The 17284-nt window shown below is 34.7% G+C and overlaps 1 protein-coding gene across 1 annotated transcript; it reads left to right on the top strand.

Annotated features, from left to right (window-relative positions):
• The first annotated feature begins 2317 nt into the window (after window positions 1–2317).
• Window positions 2318–17211, top strand: LOC137401187 (uncharacterized). The gene is made up of 11 exons (XM_068087573.1): window positions 2318–2668; window positions 4588–4909; window positions 6670–6753; window positions 9751–9908; window positions 10703–10751; window positions 11609–11711; window positions 11954–12077; window positions 12779–12978; window positions 14277–14376; window positions 15093–15244; window positions 16847–17211. The coding sequence occupies exons 1-11, from the start codon at window positions 2471–2473 to the stop codon at window positions 16986–16988; spliced, it is 1632 nt and encodes a 543-aa protein (XP_067943674.1). The 5' UTR covers window positions 2318–2470; the 3' UTR covers window positions 16989–17211.
• The last annotated feature ends 73 nt before the right edge of the window (window positions 17212–17284 follow it).

Here is a 17284-nt window from a genome sequence, read left to right as displayed (position 1 = left end):
TATATATATTTATTATCGCTAGAAACACTAGTTTCATAGTAAATAGTATAAAAATCACTCAATGCGCTATGTGTAGAGGGAATAATACTATAATATAAAATATATATCATTTATGTATAATTTAAATATAGTTTTTTGTAAATGTTATAATTAATTATCATATGATATAAAAGTCTAACAGCTTTTAATATATAATTATATATATTATATAATATATATAGTTGTATATTATATAATAATATATAACTATATATTATTATATAGTTATATATAATAGTATATATAGTTGTATTATTATGTATTATATAATAATATAAAATTAGCTGTTAGTCAAATTTTTGTCAAGCAGATACAAAACTGCTCTCATCAGGTGACAACTTCAAAATAATATACCTATATATATACATGTACATATACAAATACACACACATATATATACACACACTAATAATATACATGTATTCATGCTGGTCAGTTGTTGTGAAAGCCAATAGGCAAGTCTTATAAGACTGCATGGTTATATCAAGTGCTGTCAGCTTATTTGTTCACCTCAATATGGAGGACAGCTTCAGGGGCAATTTAAGGGGCATTTTAAGGGCTATAAACCCTATTTGCTGCAGATAACTAGAGAGGTTGCTGTAAGTTTGAAAAAGTTTGCCTTATTAACATGTTTATATAAAAGATATAAGCAATTGTACCCAATGTTTCTAGAACATTCTTGTAAATCACACACATTCGTACAGTGATAACAGCAGGTTTTTGTTAAAAAGTTTTGTGAAACCCAGAAAACAAAAAAACAATTTTGATTCTTGCGACATAACTGCGAGTTATTAAAGCAGTTTCCATGCAATAGTAAATTTTTTAAATAAAATGTATTTAAAGCATTAACTGTCTCAAGTTGAACACTAAAGTGTCACTCTAGTAATATGCATGTACTGGAAGCTGATAAACAAAATGACTCAGAAGTGTGACACCAGTATATATTTCAAAACATGCCGGATGAAAGTGACGCCATTTCCAGGTTACGGCCTGATATCTGAATCAATTACAGCCCACAATATCACCTATTCTCTATATATTAGAGGTCTATTAGACTTCTTCTCTACAGTACTTCTAGCTACGGATACCTGTGAACCAATAAGACAGAACTTTGCACGTTCACTTTCTAGTCTGTACTTTTTGTATTTAACAGATGAATAATGTTTTTAATAAAAACATGCGTTGTATTTAAAGTTTTTTGTTGAATAAGATAAAGTTGTGGTTTGAGCCATACTTTTTTAAAATTACAAGCTTATTTATTTTTTAATTTACACTTTTCTAGTTCCATTTTGAACAAAAATGTATAGTCTATATATCACTTAAGTGACTGGTACATCAATGCATTTTTATGCTTAATAATGTATAATAATTTACGCAAAGATTATAACAAAAATTTAATGTAATGTAATGTACGTTAGATGTAAAATACACTGAATTATATTATAATATGATATGATACAGCATAATATAGAGTAAGACTTCATAACATAATAGATTATAACATAATATGGCATTAAAGATGTAATATATTATAATGTATCCTATTATATTACATTGCATTGTATTGTAATATAATATAGGATAATAGCAAATAATAGTGTTGAGACAAATATCGAATAGGTTAAGAAAGTAGATTTAAATCAATACCTAATTAAAGTTATAGCTTGTGCTACATACTCTCAGCGATTAATCACATATGGTTTCAAATTATTTGAATTTCTGAACATTTTCAGTCAAATAAGCCAAATATATAAATTTTAAAAAGAAATAATGGTAAATAGTGTAAGTCAAATCATGTTACGGTTGGCTCTTTATCCTCTAGTTTGTCTTAAAATGCGGTATTCTGTAGAGCTGATTGTAAATGAAAGCTTTCAATTGAATTGAGTTTATTCTGTTGTGATCGTAGCTGAGCATATTCTAAGTCCATATCTCTGTTTGCTAAGTGCGCTACTACACGTGAGTAAATAAGGACATAAATGTTCGTACGCTGAAAGTGACAACATAATACATAAATAATTCCTCTATATTTGTCTTGGCATACATTGAAATATTACCGCTGTGTGATGCCTTTTAATGGATTTGATTGGTAATATCGAGCGAAGGGATCTCTTTATGTACTGTTGCTTATCGGCAGCAGACGGTCTATTACATGTTCAACTGTTTAAGAGTGTGGGTAGTATTGGTATAATACTAATTAGTAGCTTGCTGACTTTTTATGACTTCAGGCAGCGGAGTTAAGATTGGTTTAGAAGCAGCGTTACGCACAAGAAGAAAGGCAGCTACACTTCAATGATCACCGAAGAAAAGGAGCTTATCGTACGTGTTAAGATTGCAACAGCCAATGAAAACAATCACAGCCGTAGTCTAGCCAATAACAGCCAATAACAGAAGAAGATAAATAACAAAAGTTGTTACAAACAGAATTTGAACAATGGAATGGCAATCTGAAAAGGATCCCAATGCAGAAAAGGTTGAAAACAGTAGTGAGGAGGGATATGAAGACAGTGACGAGGCACCTGCACCTCGTACAAACAGAATAGTCGCACATGAGGATTCAGGGCTACGTGTAGGTCATCTGCCACCCTTAAACCATCGTCCGTCACTTCCTACATCTGTAACGGTCAGTAAGGTAAGAAAGTCATTTCATCACTCTAACCCTCTGCCTCCCTCGCCTCTCAGACTTCTCTCTCGCCTCAACAGTTCTGACAACCTTTCTCTTCATAAAGTTACAAAATTGTTTAGCCAAGAGCTACCTGAAAGTCTAAATACTTCTGCAACCAGCAATGCTCTAATAACAGATAAGAATGGATCGGTTGGCAGCTATACTGTAAAACATCTACCTGGACTAGTGTTAGAACCTATTTCACAGAAATCTATTTTGTCAGATTCAAACTTGTCAAAGTCGGTTAGAAAAAAAAGCTCCGATTTGTCAAGCCAGTATTTCACTGCTCGCGAGTCCATCTTTACAGAATCAAGGAAAGATACAAATAGCAATTCCACGTCTTTAATATCAAGCCCCAAACCATCGGTGTCTGCACTTTCTATGGGTACAGCAAACTCTGTCGTTCAACACAGTCGTCGCGCTAGCCTCTCTCGTAGCCATTCCAGAACTAAACGTAAAATCTCAAAAATGACGCAACATAGCCCAGCTATTCCAGATATCCTCGTTTCTCCACCTTTGAACTCTAAAGCTATTAGCACCTTTGATCTTTCAAAAGTATGTGTTTCTCTATTTGCTTTTCTCATGTTCTAGTATATGCATAGAATCTTCACTTGTTTTTGACTTCCTGAGGCTAATCAATGAACTAACTAAGCTTTACAAACGTTTTTGGCAGCCTGTCTGTTCATCTAGAGGCAGGTAATCAAATGTTGCAATATTTGACAGCAGCCTACCACTACCTAACCTACATGTAAATAAATTCAATTTTTATTCGCAGCAAACAATGAACACGCAACACGATGAAACGTTCATCATAGAACATTTAAATATAAACAATATTTTCTTATTACAACCAGAAAATAAACTAATTGGCCGACATTCTCCTATACCATACAGCCATAATCATCATTTTTCTCGTTTAAACCTAATCTTTCTTATCATTCTTCAATCTTAAATTATGCGTTGACACATAATTTAGCCACAGAGGAGTATTTATGCCTTTATTTTTATGGGTCTATTAGCATGTGAAGAGGCACTCTTGCTGCTATGTGAGCTATTTGGGGCATAAACCAGCGATAAGACCAAAAATATACCTTTGTCGCCATTCACTATGTACATATAGCTAACAGGAAAACCAAGAGGTAAATAAATTCTGTTGCCAAAGCATAGCTGGTAATATATGCATTAGAAAAGATGGTACTTTTAAAAGCTAAAGCAAAGGTCGTACGACTACTAATAAATTTACAACCACAAATTTTCAAATTGATTTTGATTGCTCATTTTTAGCATTGGATATTAACTAAGTAGATATTTTAAAACCTTTGAAACTGAAAATAGCATGTTTACAGAGTCGAAAACATGAGTTGATGACGTAGTCTTGATTAATAAAAGCATGAAGAATACAACTAACTGTAACAGGCATGATTAGCAAAGTCTTCTTCTAAGGACCACCCGTGATATGAAAAACAATAAAAATGTTGTAGCCATTGCGAAGCCGAATTCTTTGGCAATTTGCCAGATAAATGTATTGAACCACATCGCTACATGTTTGTAAGTAGAGTAAATAATAATCCTGTCTAAATAAAAAATATAAAATACCTTTCAATCAAGTTTTGGCTCAAGTATTAAATTGTACTATAGCAGACTGTGGATTCTTTGCTCGCATTCCAAGACGCTAATCGTACTTAGAATGCCCGCTCTCTCTCTCTCTCTCTCTCTCTCTCTCTCTCTCTCTCTCTCTCTCATTACAAGTAGGTAATGTGCGGACTTATTGGAAGTTCATCTGCTACGTGCTATTTGCAACTCTTGGTTATTTGTATTGGTTTTGCAATATCTTATCGAGGCATTGAGCTGTCAGAGCCGTATCAATATGTCCTATTGTTCTACAGCTCTCTCCTAAACTTCCACCGATGGAACGGCAAACTTCTACAAGTCCTTTAGTGACATCATCCGGCCCTGATGACAGTCAAACAAGCCTTGAACTGAGAGCTAGTCTACCAAATGAAAAGCAACCTGTGACGACCTTAGTTCGAAAACCAAGTCAGGTACACCCCGTGTCTGAGAAAGAAGCTGAGGCTAATGGACATGTGGACAAGGTGAGCGCGAGCACCGATAAGCTAGGCACAACGTCTTGCTGCCTGACAGCGACGAAGTTGATTCTCAGCCTCTTTATTGGACTTTACTTTGGATGGTTTCTGCAGAAGTCGACAGGTAGGCAGCAGCGATATACTAGCGATGTCTTACATCAAATATTAGTAGATTTTATCAGAAAGTATCGACATTTTTCAATCGTTTACCATTGTTGTGGTGTCTGAAGTGATCCGACTGTCAGGATGTTTTGAGATTAAAATCGGTTAAAATCAGTTAAAACCTTCAGAAGAAAAATAAGTGCGAAATGACATCACTAGTTGTTATTCTTGTGATAGTTGACATTGACTATTGTGTTCAAGTTGCAATATTACCTATACACACGTTAACAGTTAACAGCATAACCATACACGTCATATTTACACTTTCGCTTGATCTGAGCTTTTTAACCGCGATCAAGTTTTGTTGATTTTAATTTTGAAACATCCTGGCAGTCAAATCATCTCAAGCATCAAAATGATCGCAAATGATAGCAAAATATCGATATGTTCCAATAAAATCTACTAATTAATTAGTAGTAATTACTAATTAATTAATACTACTACTTTAATTATTGGCCTGAAAGGCATCTTACATTAATATGCTGCTAGTTCTAGATATACATAATATATAGATGTAATTACTATGTACATCCCTTTATTGCAACCTCTACTTGTGCAGATCAACCTCAGAAATTGATTATGTCAAAAAGATAGTATATTCTTGTCGAGATAAAAGTCAGTCTGCAAATTTTATCGACAAGCTACAGATAAATAACTGCTAATGTGCAATTTTACTAAAATTATTTCAAAAATTTAAAATGAATGAAAGATAAACTCATTCCAAACTGCATACGTCAAACAACACGCTGATCTTATGAGAGATATGTTTTACATTCCTATGTACATGTCTTCGCACTCCCGTTAACAGACTTATTGAGTGTAAGCTTACACGTAGCGTCACAATCACAGTATATGTTCATTCTATACATCTCAGTACCATCAATGATATACAGCCCAAAAGGATAGCCGACGGCTATCATATGGGCGTGGTTTAATTATGGAGCTCTATTAGGATTGTGCTAGCCTGGGTTTCAAAGCAAACACAACTCTCGCGGGGCGGTCGCGTTGCCTTGTTAGGTTTTAGAAAACACGAATCGCTGTTATCGTTTCATTAGATTATTCAGCCAGTAGACCCCGCGGGTCACAATAGCAAACATTGAATTTCTGCAATGTAGGGGTAATACCTAACCAAAATAATGTATCTAATCAAAATAAAACATTTCAAATTACCTATTTTTAGTAAATTTAAAATTAGTAAAGGTCTTAGTATATGCCTAAAGTTGAATATAATTACCCGAAGAACGGCATTTTTTTTCTAGTTTTTGATTAATATTTTGCCACCCCTAATATAAAATGACAAAGTCTTTCATCGGTTTCACATTGTTTTACCTTGCCAATAAGATGGGACAGCAGGCAAAGCTGTGCAGTGTAGTTTTCATACTCAAAATCTAAATGCAAAACCAAATTTGAGCTATTTTACGATTGTGACTATTAATATCACGAATGCTTGTGAATGGCAACTGACTGATCATAACGGTGACAATATTGGGATACTATATTTATTTGACAACAAAATGAATTCAACAGATAAGTAAAATAACCACTATAGTTCATAATATTCGTAAATTTACAAGGTGCTTTATTCAGCATATTTGTTTGTTCGGGTGCCGTGTCCGGGTTAATCCCAACAGAGCTTCATAATTAAACCCCGCCCATATGAGCGCCGTCGGCTATCCTTTGGGGCTGTATATCATTGGTACCATCTACTTTCTTCTTTCACAGTCTACAAACCAGAAGTAATAAGAAACCAGTTTTTGTTCAAAGAATTTGTGATGCTCAAGACATTTCTTGGAGCCCTTTTGTCCAGTAAGTATTCATGATTTGGTTGTATATGTAATGTGCATATCTTGCACTTATCGATTATCATGGCTGGCGACTTTGTCCTTATATCGTAAGATCAGCTTTCAATGAATTGAGTGTGAAGAGATCATAGCACCCTCTTTAGCTGTTCAACTCACTCGTTAGTACTTGTCATCCGACCTTTGCTTTAGCCATTAAATGTAACTTTTCTACTATGTATTTCACAAGCCATGGTTCAACAACAAAGTTTACTTCTTGATGTTCCAGTTAGCTATGTCTGTACATAGTGAATGCTCACAAAGGTATATTTTTGCTCTTATCGCTGATTTATGCCCTAAATAGCTCACATAGTAGCAGAAGTGCCTTCTCATGCTCTGCTCTGAATCTATGCATGTCTGCTTATCAAAGAATACACCCATGAAGATAAAAGCATGAATACTACTCGGTGGCTAAATTATGTGTCAACACGATCCTCTAGTTTAATATCTCTTATCATTCATCTTATCATTCATCGTGTCAACACGATGAACGATAAAAAAGATTACATTTAAATGATGAAGATGGTGGCAGTGGCTTTAGGATATAGAACAATGTCAACCAATTAGTTTCTTCCTCAATTGTAATAAGACAATATAAATATTTAAATAATCTATAAAAAAGTAGCGTTATTTGTTGCGCTGCGTTATATAAGCTATAACTTCAGTAAATAACTTTAACAATAACAATTACAGAGTGACTTTAATGAAATTTTGTAAGTAACCTTATTTTTATCAAAGTTTAAATAGATGTATTTCACAACTTATAGCTATGAAAAGGCCAATAAAATTATATATAACATAGATCTATTGCACCCCGTAATCTTATATATACTATAAATCTTTTGCACCTCATAATTGTGGTAAAAACATTTAGTATATTGAAGCCTCGGTCTGTTATAATTTGGGGAATTGTTTTCCTCCTGCGCCCAAGTAAACTCGGCTTCGCAGTTTCGCTTTGTTTTTTCTTTGCACTTCCTGTTTACATAAAATTACGAATTTTTGGTGCTTTGCGTGTGATACATTTTCAGTACAATTCCAAAGTTTGAAGACAATTGGACTATTAGTTCTTGAGATATCGCTAACATACCGAGGGCACTTCTAACCAGCCGAAAAATGAAAAATGGCTGCTAACAGAACATCAGTTTCTAATGACATACTTATTTAAATTCTTGGTAATGGAGTATCAAAAATAAACACAGCTAGAAAGCTTATCTTCAGCAACAAGAGCTTTACAATAAAACTATTTGTTCTCTATCCATAACAAAATACACACTCTATCCGACTCATTGTACTGCAATCCTTACACGTTTCTTCAATTATCTCTAGAACATCTTTGAAATAGTGTAAAAAACAATTTACTTTATTTGACTTTTGTGTTTTTCTTTGAGTTCTACAAGCTTGAAGCTTCAATATGACACTCAGTTCAACAGGACTTGTACTATTATTAGTACCATCACAGTTGATGTAAAGTTGTTAATACTCGCTAGGATCTGGGGAGCGGCTGTATGTACAAGAATTAGACTTGAAAGTATTAAGAAAGTTCTTGCTACATCAATTTAGCTTCGAAGAAAGAAAGTGTTCTATGCTTATAGCCTTCACCAGTGTAACATTCTCTTCAATGTTTGAAATACTCTGAACAACTAAGAATCTTCCCTGACATGAATATTTTAATGTTGTATCTTTAGTCATTCATGCGTTTATTTAATTAGGTTTTCTAATTAATGCATTTTGTGATGGAGCGGCTTTGGCCAGTTCTCATGAGAAATATATTTAATCCGCTTAGATTTAAAGGCACACTACGCAATTGAATAAGCGCAAAGCTGAATGAATACAGGTGATTCATCGCTAGGATACGCCTGCTTTTATTCGCATGTCTCTCTCATTCACACTCTAGGAGTAATTTCTCCTACCACTATTTAAATATTAGATTAAACTACTCGCTAGCACCAGAAACAATGGACTGTTTGTATGAGAAGAAGAGGCTTAGGGATAGGCCGGGATAATAGTTTTGTACCTTGTTAATTCTTATTCAAATCGTAAACTTCAAGTTCCTAGTATAGCTGCGATGAGTGAACTTTTCCCACCTTTGCTATTTATATTTGATCATAGCATAAGGGGAACCTGTAAAAAGTGATCATATTGACTGTCACTGAGTGAACAAAACAATGTTGTTTTCAGCAAATGTGCCAAAATATAAATGGTAGCCACATGTACCACATACATATACAGACTTTTATTATTTGTCAATATTTAATTCGAAGCTAGCGTTTTACTAGCATAGCCATTCAGGTATCTAAACAAATTGTCCCATGGGCATTTGCACCCCGGAGAAATCTCTCGGATGCAAATACCCCCGCAGACAATTGTTCCCGTATGACAACTGCACCCGTAGATCAACTGCACCAGTAGGACCACTACCTCTTAAATAAGAAATTCAAAAAATAATTTTTATTTTCGGGTTCAAAGAGCAATAACAAGAAACAAATGCTAACCAGCGTTACCATCATGCAAACGCTAGCAGAACATTCTACATCACATAAAAAAACATTATCGACATCTGAGTTCCAGAATAACAAGCACTGCAGTCTTTGAAAATCTCGTTGTGTTAAAATAGTTCTTGGGGGTAATTTTAGCGTGAACAGTTGTCTTAGAACCAAAATGTTTATACTGATAACATAATTGTCTAGACTTACTAGCCGGGTTAAAAATAATCAAGTTTAATTAACCAATTACGAACATCAAACGTGACGTGAATTGTATATATGAATACTTAAACATGCTAAAACTTGTAAACAGTGATTCAACCATTTCAAATGTTTCTACCCACTAATACAAACTCCCTCGTACTCGGTTTATTGGAATGTATACTACAAGTTACATTAAATAACTTTATGGTTTGCTAAATTTCTAACATTTTTAGTTGCTCACTCATGCTAGTAAACATTTTCTTTACTTTATCTTGCAGGCCAGTTTTGCATCCTAATGTTATCATGGATTCCTCCTAGCAAGCCATACGTAGAGCTAGCAATGCAGGCATATGCGAACACTCTCTGCAATAAGGGGATCATCTCGTCAATAGTTGGAACGGCTCTTTTAGGTGCTGGCATGTTCGTCGGTGGGGCGGTGAGTCAGCCATTATGCTGCTGTCAGAGAGTAGTAAAGTGCAGGCAACCAACGATTCCTATAGTTGTCACAGTTGAGCTTAAATCCGTTATTCCAAATATTAAAAAAATCAAGTATAAGCTCATGTATAACTTCTGAGCCAAAAGTATGTTGCTTTATATCTCACTAGTATGTTGACAGTATTGTGCGCCATGAGAGATTGTCATGCGGAATAAGTATGTACACAAGTATTCTTGATTGTATAAAGGCGGTTGAGTGGTGCATATAGTCGCATGTTTGGTTGGAGTCAGAATTTCTGGGTGTGATTCCAGTGTGAAACAGTCTTTTTTCTTAACACTGCTAAGGTGTCTTCGAACAAACGGACAAACAGACATGACTCTTATTATAGTAAAGACTCTTAACAAAGTGTCAGTTGAAAATGGTTTAGAAAAAAATTAATTTATATGCTTCATTAAATGCAAAAAAATGTTTATAATCTCTACTAAACCAGCTTTTTTTTATAACTTGGGCGTTTCTTCTTTGGGCCTACCACTTTTTAGACGCCATTGATAAATAGGCTGTTAGATATCTAGTACAGCTTTATATCTATCGTTCATACAACATAATGAAGTGTTTTTTGAAGCATATTACCAAGATGTGTATAGCAAACATTGTGTTAAGCTCTTCTTGTGTGATGATCTATGTTACAACAGAGTTTGTTATATGAATACACTGATGTGACCAGACTTGCTTTTGTCTATTTCGGCGCCGTCAGCGATATCTAACATGATTCAATGTTCCTCTCATGCTTGCAGTGTCCAGGGATGGTGCTGGCACAGAATGGCAGTCTGGTAGCCAACTCATGTACGTATGATAAGTATCTACTATTCTTAGAAGTGGTTTAACTTTAAAAGGCAGATATTCAAGGTTTAAATTAGTCCTTATTGTCTTATCAGAAACTTTATAAATATGTTGTCTTTTTAAAAGATTTCAAGCCAAAACCATTATATGTATAAGTGTATTTTAAATGCTACATTATGGCAGCACTTAAGCAGAATAATTTTAGTGCTATCAAATTCTCTTCAACTGTAGCTTTTCAAACTTTTATATTTTTAATATTTTTACTAAAATGTTTAAGGTCCAAATAAAAGTCATTGTGTAGGAGACAACATAATTGTGTTTGACAAGATGTCTATTACATCCAGACTAGAAATCAAACCCAGCATTTTCTATAAACCTTGCTGATAATACATTTTATCAACCAATCTTTTTCAGATACAGTATATACATTTTATGCTAATATAAAACTGAATAATGTGTTTGTTCTAATTATAGTTCAGAAAGTGTAATTTTTCAGTGTGCTGCAAAAATATACTAAATCATGATATTTTGTATATCTTCTAAATATAGTCTTTCTATATACATGTATTACGGTGTCATTAGCAGCAGTTATTTTGTAAACTAACCTCACAGAATTCTGTGACATATGTACTGCTATTAGCTGAAGACTAAGAGACCATTACAAAAAAAAACAGTCTCAACCCAGGATTGAACCTGTAATCCATTGGTGCTAAATCATGATTCTAGCCACTGAGCCACCTCATAACTCTTCTTCCTACACCTCAGTTTAAAGTTTCTCCCATCAGTAGAGTTCTAAAACTTGTGACCAGTGCTGCGGTCTCGTGTAATCCAGCTCATGAAACACGGTTTTATGCTTGTAGTATATACGACTTTAGGAGGTTTGCTCGCCTGCTTTGTGTACGGATTTCTTCACAAATACATAATAAAGATTACAACTCCTGCCCACCCGTACAGCACACAATTGTAAGTACAGGATTTCTATCTCATGACAGCTCACCATGCTTCTATTCATCATCGCTGAATGTCATTTCATTCATTAAAGTCTCGGTTATTTTGTCAGCAAATATAACAGAAATTCTTTTCAGCTATGCCTTGATTTTACAGTATTCAGGTCATACTCTCACACCTTTGAATAGTGTTCAGAGTTATTCTTAACCATTGATACTCGCGAATATACTCGATGTTATTGTCTTTATTTGCTGTAGCATTCATGAGAAACTGAAGCTGCCGTTTGTTGCAATAGCGACCGTCTGTATGTCCTGCTGCCTTATTGCCATAACATTGATGGAAGTGTTCATACCCGAAACGGAGCGCACAAACTCTTTACAGGTCAGTCTTTTACAGTTCGCAGTCCATATCTCTTCGCAAAACTTTGTTACATAAGAACTCAAGGATTCAAATTCAAACTGCCCCTTATGACGCTGCAAGCCCAGAATGGCTGTATGTCCAAACCATGATGAATGCCATTGAAATGCAATGCTACCGGAAATTTGACAGTCATGAGTGTGAGCATTGCGTAATAGACATATTTACCCTTTTATAGACATAATAGCCTTTTATAGATGCTAATAGAAATGTTCACTGGTCAAACTTTCCTCTCCGCTTGACCAATGTAAACATTAAATAGCATCTCTATGGTTGAAGGTACATTGCTTTTGCTAAATTGAAACGAATGGTTAACACTTCAAACATTTAAAAATAGAAGTTTAATTGTCCTTATATTTCATAGGCTATCGCCAGCATTTGACCAAAACTAAGTATTCTGTGACTCTGTTGTCAAGAGTTTCTTGTACATAAAACAGTTACATTCTCTTGATGTCTCAGACACCTACATGTAGTGTGTTATATAATCAATCTTACAGAACAGCTGCACTATTTTGTTGCGATGTCACTTAACCCTGCCATTTCACGCAAGATATGAAGCTATTGCGCAATAATGCTTTTTCAAACTTCTACTTTTAGGGCAAACCAACACAAGTACATTAGGCTTGAAGATTTTATAAATTTACCAGTACATTAAATCTTTTCAGGAAGGTTTAGATACAAACAAAAATACAACTGATGAAAATATGGGTGAGTACAAGCCAGAGTTGGAGCTAGCAACGTGTCATGATACGGCTACTTGGTTCACTCAAGAGATGTGGTCTCCGTCTGCCTGCGGAGTTTTTATTGGGCTAGCACAGATACCACTCATACTGCTTTTTACTGACACCATGGGATCCAGCAGTGGGTATGTATTTGTCTGGCTGGGCGAGAATACCTTAATTGTTTGTTATTAGCTACAGGTTATATTTGCTGCCAACAGTGGTATTACTGGTGATCAGGGGAATAAAAGAGTTGTTAAATAGTTGGGTATGCAGTGATGTAGGTATGTAGTAGTAGTAGTAGGTAGTTGGGTATGCAGTGATGTAGGTATGTAGTAGTAGTAGGTAGTTGGGTATGCAGTGATGTAGGTATGTAGTAGTAGTAGTAGGTAGTTGGGTATGCAGTGATGTAGGTATGTAGTAGTAGTAGTAGGTAGTTGGGTATGCAGTGATGTAGGTATGTAGTAGTAGTAGGTAGTTGGGTATGCAGTGATGTAGGTATGTAGTAGTAGTAGTAGGTAGTTGGGTATGCAGTGATGTAGGCACAGACTCCCTTTTTAAATTTGAGATAGGAAGCTGCTGTTTTTATGTACAATTAGCATGGTATGCCGTAAGAGATTGTCAGATGTAATAACTACGTTAACTGCACAATTATTCCAAAAGTTGAGAGTTCGAATCTCTGTAAAGCAATCGTTTTGCCTAACCTCTAAGCGTAGCTTTGGAAAGACGAACGAAGGATGGACGAACGGGAACAGCTCTTATCATAGTAAAAATTATTTTTAACAAAAAAGTGTTGTGGTTTCAATTAGTATAAATTAGACTAAACAATGATGATTAAAGCTATTGACAGCAGTTTTTTTGTTTTGGTTATTCACCACACAAATTTAATCAAAATATGTTTTTATTTTACCAAATTATAAAAAAAACTATTTCAGATTTGATTTATTATTGTTTTTGAGCAAGTTAGTCATCACGTTGTGATGTATTATTCTTTACCCTTCGTGATGTTCATCAGAATATAGGGAAGTTAGTTTCCTTTGGTTCGCGTGAAAGGTTTTTATATCATTTAATAATTTAAGCCCTGTTGGCTCTCAAACGCACCTGTAACATTTCAGAGCGCCTTATAAGCTTTGTTCATTAATAGCATGTTTTATCTTGCTCATGCCTGAAATGAACAAGGCGCATACAGATTAATGATGTATTCGAGCCTAAGTAAAGGCTTGTCCAATACCTAATTGAATTAACGCAAACAATGCTTTTGAGCAGAGATCAAACTATTGAAATATTTGATAAAAACTTTGAGGAGAGCTTGAGTAACCTTTATAGTTTGAATGACATTTAAAATATAACCAGCTATAGAACTGGGTACAGGTGTGTTTATGGCTTTGGCCAGCACGTGTTTGTTTATTCCATTGACCCTGGTCATTTCGTGCTTTTATTGCAGGTACCAGACATTAGTCTCACAATGGGTTATTACAAAGAGTCTAAAGGAAAAGTTTCCATACTTTGCCAACGCGAGAACTGGGCTATCAAATCTTTGGATGGTATGTATAACTTTGTATTGGCATTGATAACCATCATCAAAATATGTTTTTCGTTGCATGCTAAAAGAAAAAGAAATGAAAAGACAAAAGTAAGGAATTATTGAGTGAGTTGAACAAATGTGATTTAAAGGTTGGTAATCTAATAGTATTGCATAAGAGTCAAGATAGTGAATTGAAGGTGGTAGAAACACCTTCAATTTACTATCAATTCAAGATAGAGAGGCATTTGATTAGTCAAATTAATTTTAAGTTTTTTGACACTTGCACTGATTAAGTTATTGTAAAAATGAGAGAATTTGCTTGTTTTTTTAAAGTGTTTTACTACTAATAAAAATACTCTGAAAAGATTTTAGATTTGTAGGAAAAGTTGAAGGAAAGTTCTAATTATGCTTCGAGAACCATACTTAGCAAGAACCATACTTACAGGTGACCTAGTTTTCTAGCATAGTTTATTGCAGATTAGTTGCTCATCTCTGATCTTGTGGATAACACAATGAAGCCAATCAAGTAATATTGTTATTTGAATTTCTATTAGCATATCTAGTGCAGTACTCACCTGTTATCCGACAATTACATTCATATCTCAAGAGAAACAACTCCAGGAATTATAGTATTCTGCTCACCAGTTCAAAACGAGTTGTGTTCAACATAGTCGTGGGAGTTAAGCTCTCATGTAAAATGATGTAGTTATCATCGTGCTGCTCTGTTACTTGTAGGTATTGTACATATTTGGGGCCGCGTTAGGGGGAGCACTTGGCGCCCTCTCATCTTGCTCCTTCTTAAAAGCCCATGGTGTTCCATGGTGGCATGCACTAATAGGTGGCTTCCTTATGCTGTTTGGATCTAGACTGGCATCTGGTTGCACAAGGTAAGCGAAAGCACTTGTGAGAAATATAGAGACTTGAAACTTGTTACCGAGTGGTTTTTTGTGACCAATTAGGTATATGTTGGTGAACTGGTTACAAATATACTGAAAGGCACTGTTTATGATTTAGTGATCTAGTTTAAGCTATATGATATATTATACTTGCATCCTCATTAAGGAAAAACTAAATGAACAAATAACTACGCTATGAAGTGTTAGTAAACATAAAATATATAATTATACCCTATATTACTTTATCGACAATAATTTCATTTCAAACAAAAATGTTTTTCAATTTATACCAGACAAGTTTTATAGAACAAAAAAGGTCAACAGTTAGCCAATCGATTAAATGTTTGACATATAGCGTTTAAAATGCTTTTCACTCCTAAGAGAATGGATATTAATTAGCTAGAACATCGTTTAAGAAACTCGCAGTGGCATTTCAAACATAATTCTTAGAAGTTGCATGTAATTTATATGATGCAAAAATAAGACATACACATGACTAGGTAGGACTTGCTAAGTACTGGTCATCCTAACCTTTGGCCATGAAGCAATTTGTTTGAATATATTTTAATATCTCTAACAATATATTATTCTCTACAAATCACAAAACTAGGAACTTAAAATATGAAGCAAACAGTTTTTTGTTAATTCAAAGTATTGTAGCGTAAACGATTGTTAAAACCAATCCATGTACTGCAAGCGTTTCATTGAAACATTCAGTAATTAGTTTACAAATTTCAAGTTCTGAACAATTAGAAGCTTTGCAATTAATTGCAACCATTACAGTCAACAGATGCTACGATTTCTCAATATAAAATCATCAAAAGAATAATATTGGCTGACGACGCAAATGCATCGCAACTAGGATTATATTCTGTCTATTGTATATAGATGATGCATTTTGCTTTAAAAAACCTTGACCTTGCTTTCAACTTAAAACAATTAATTTGCAACCAGACACATAAGCGTAGTTTGAGGGTTTGTCTTCTCAGAATGACTGATTGTGCCTCTGACAGAAGCTTGACATAGTTGATAACTTAATCCACAGAGCTGTGTCACCCCTTCAACAAGAATTAGGCCATTTAGTCGCTTTGCGATGGAACATTCTGCTAGTGGATTTCATCAAAATATATCCGGTACTTGCCAGTCAACTAACACTTGATTGGCTGATTCAAACTCTACCTGCTAGTCTAGGGGCTGAATGAGTTTCATCTTGCACCTCTAACAAACCTTTTAGCAAATATGAATGTTTAGTCTGATCATGAACCAGCTATGCCGATCATGAAAGTTTTTATTTACTTTTAAAACCCCTTTTGTTTTACTTTTATGAAACTCCTGAACCTTTAGTGATGCATAAACAGCAGGCGTCCCAAAAAAGGTTTTGTATCACTGATGTTGAGGCAGCATGAATTGAGCTGTCTCGATAGCTTGAAGATGATGAGCATGTGCAAGCCAACTAAGATGTATGTGCACAGTTGTAAGATGGTTTTTGTCCATATAACATGTACACATCTACTTATGCGAACAGTGTATGATATAGTCACAAAATAGCACCTATTCATTGATTTATCATCATGGTAAACATCTTTTTTGCAGTGGCCATGGAATCAGTGGAGCAGCCATGCTGCTGGCCCTGAGTTGGATAGCCGTACCAGCCATGTTTGCAGGAGGCATAGCGACAGCATTTATTATGGAATATTCAGGAACAAACTCTTTCGTTTCAACATGGCAGCCATAAAACCTATCTCTAATTGCAACCTATGACCATGACTTGTGTAAAACATGACTTTTCTGTAAGATATATATAATGCTGAATGACCTATTTTTGTACAATTTTATAATCGACCAGTGCAATTTGATTATTTACTAGTTTTCAAATTTCATGCAGAATCATTCTGCTAACAATCGATATATTGTGCTCAACGACTTTATAAAATATATTTTGATAAAGCGCTTGCTAATGTGAAACGAGTTAATTTAAGAGAAACACTTTAGTTTCTATCATGAATATCATTTATTGAACACACTATATAC

Source organism: Watersipora subatra, chromosome 7 (assembly GCF_963576615.1).
Source record: "Watersipora subatra chromosome 7, tzWatSuba1.1, whole genome shotgun sequence".
Classification (NCBI taxonomy): domain Eukaryota; kingdom Metazoa; phylum Bryozoa; class Gymnolaemata; order Cheilostomatida; family Watersiporidae; genus Watersipora; species Watersipora subatra.
Note: the sequence above shows the minus strand (reverse complement) of the source record. Positions and strands in the feature narration are given on the sequence as shown.

Excerpts from the sequence above, each read along its gene's own strand:
- LOC137401187 (XM_068087573.1), top strand. The coding sequence starts at position 2,471 with ATGGAATGGCAATCTGAAAAGGATCCCAATGCAGAAAAGGTTGAAAAC. Across the intron at positions 6,754-9,750 it reads TCTTGGAGCCCTTTTGTCCA|GCCAGTTTTGCATCCTAATG; the intron begins GTAAGTATTCAT and ends TTTATCTTGCAG. Across the intron at positions 12,979-14,276 it reads ACCATGGGATCCAGCAGTGG|GTACCAGACATTAGTCTCAC; the intron begins GTATGTATTTGT and ends CTTTTATTGCAG.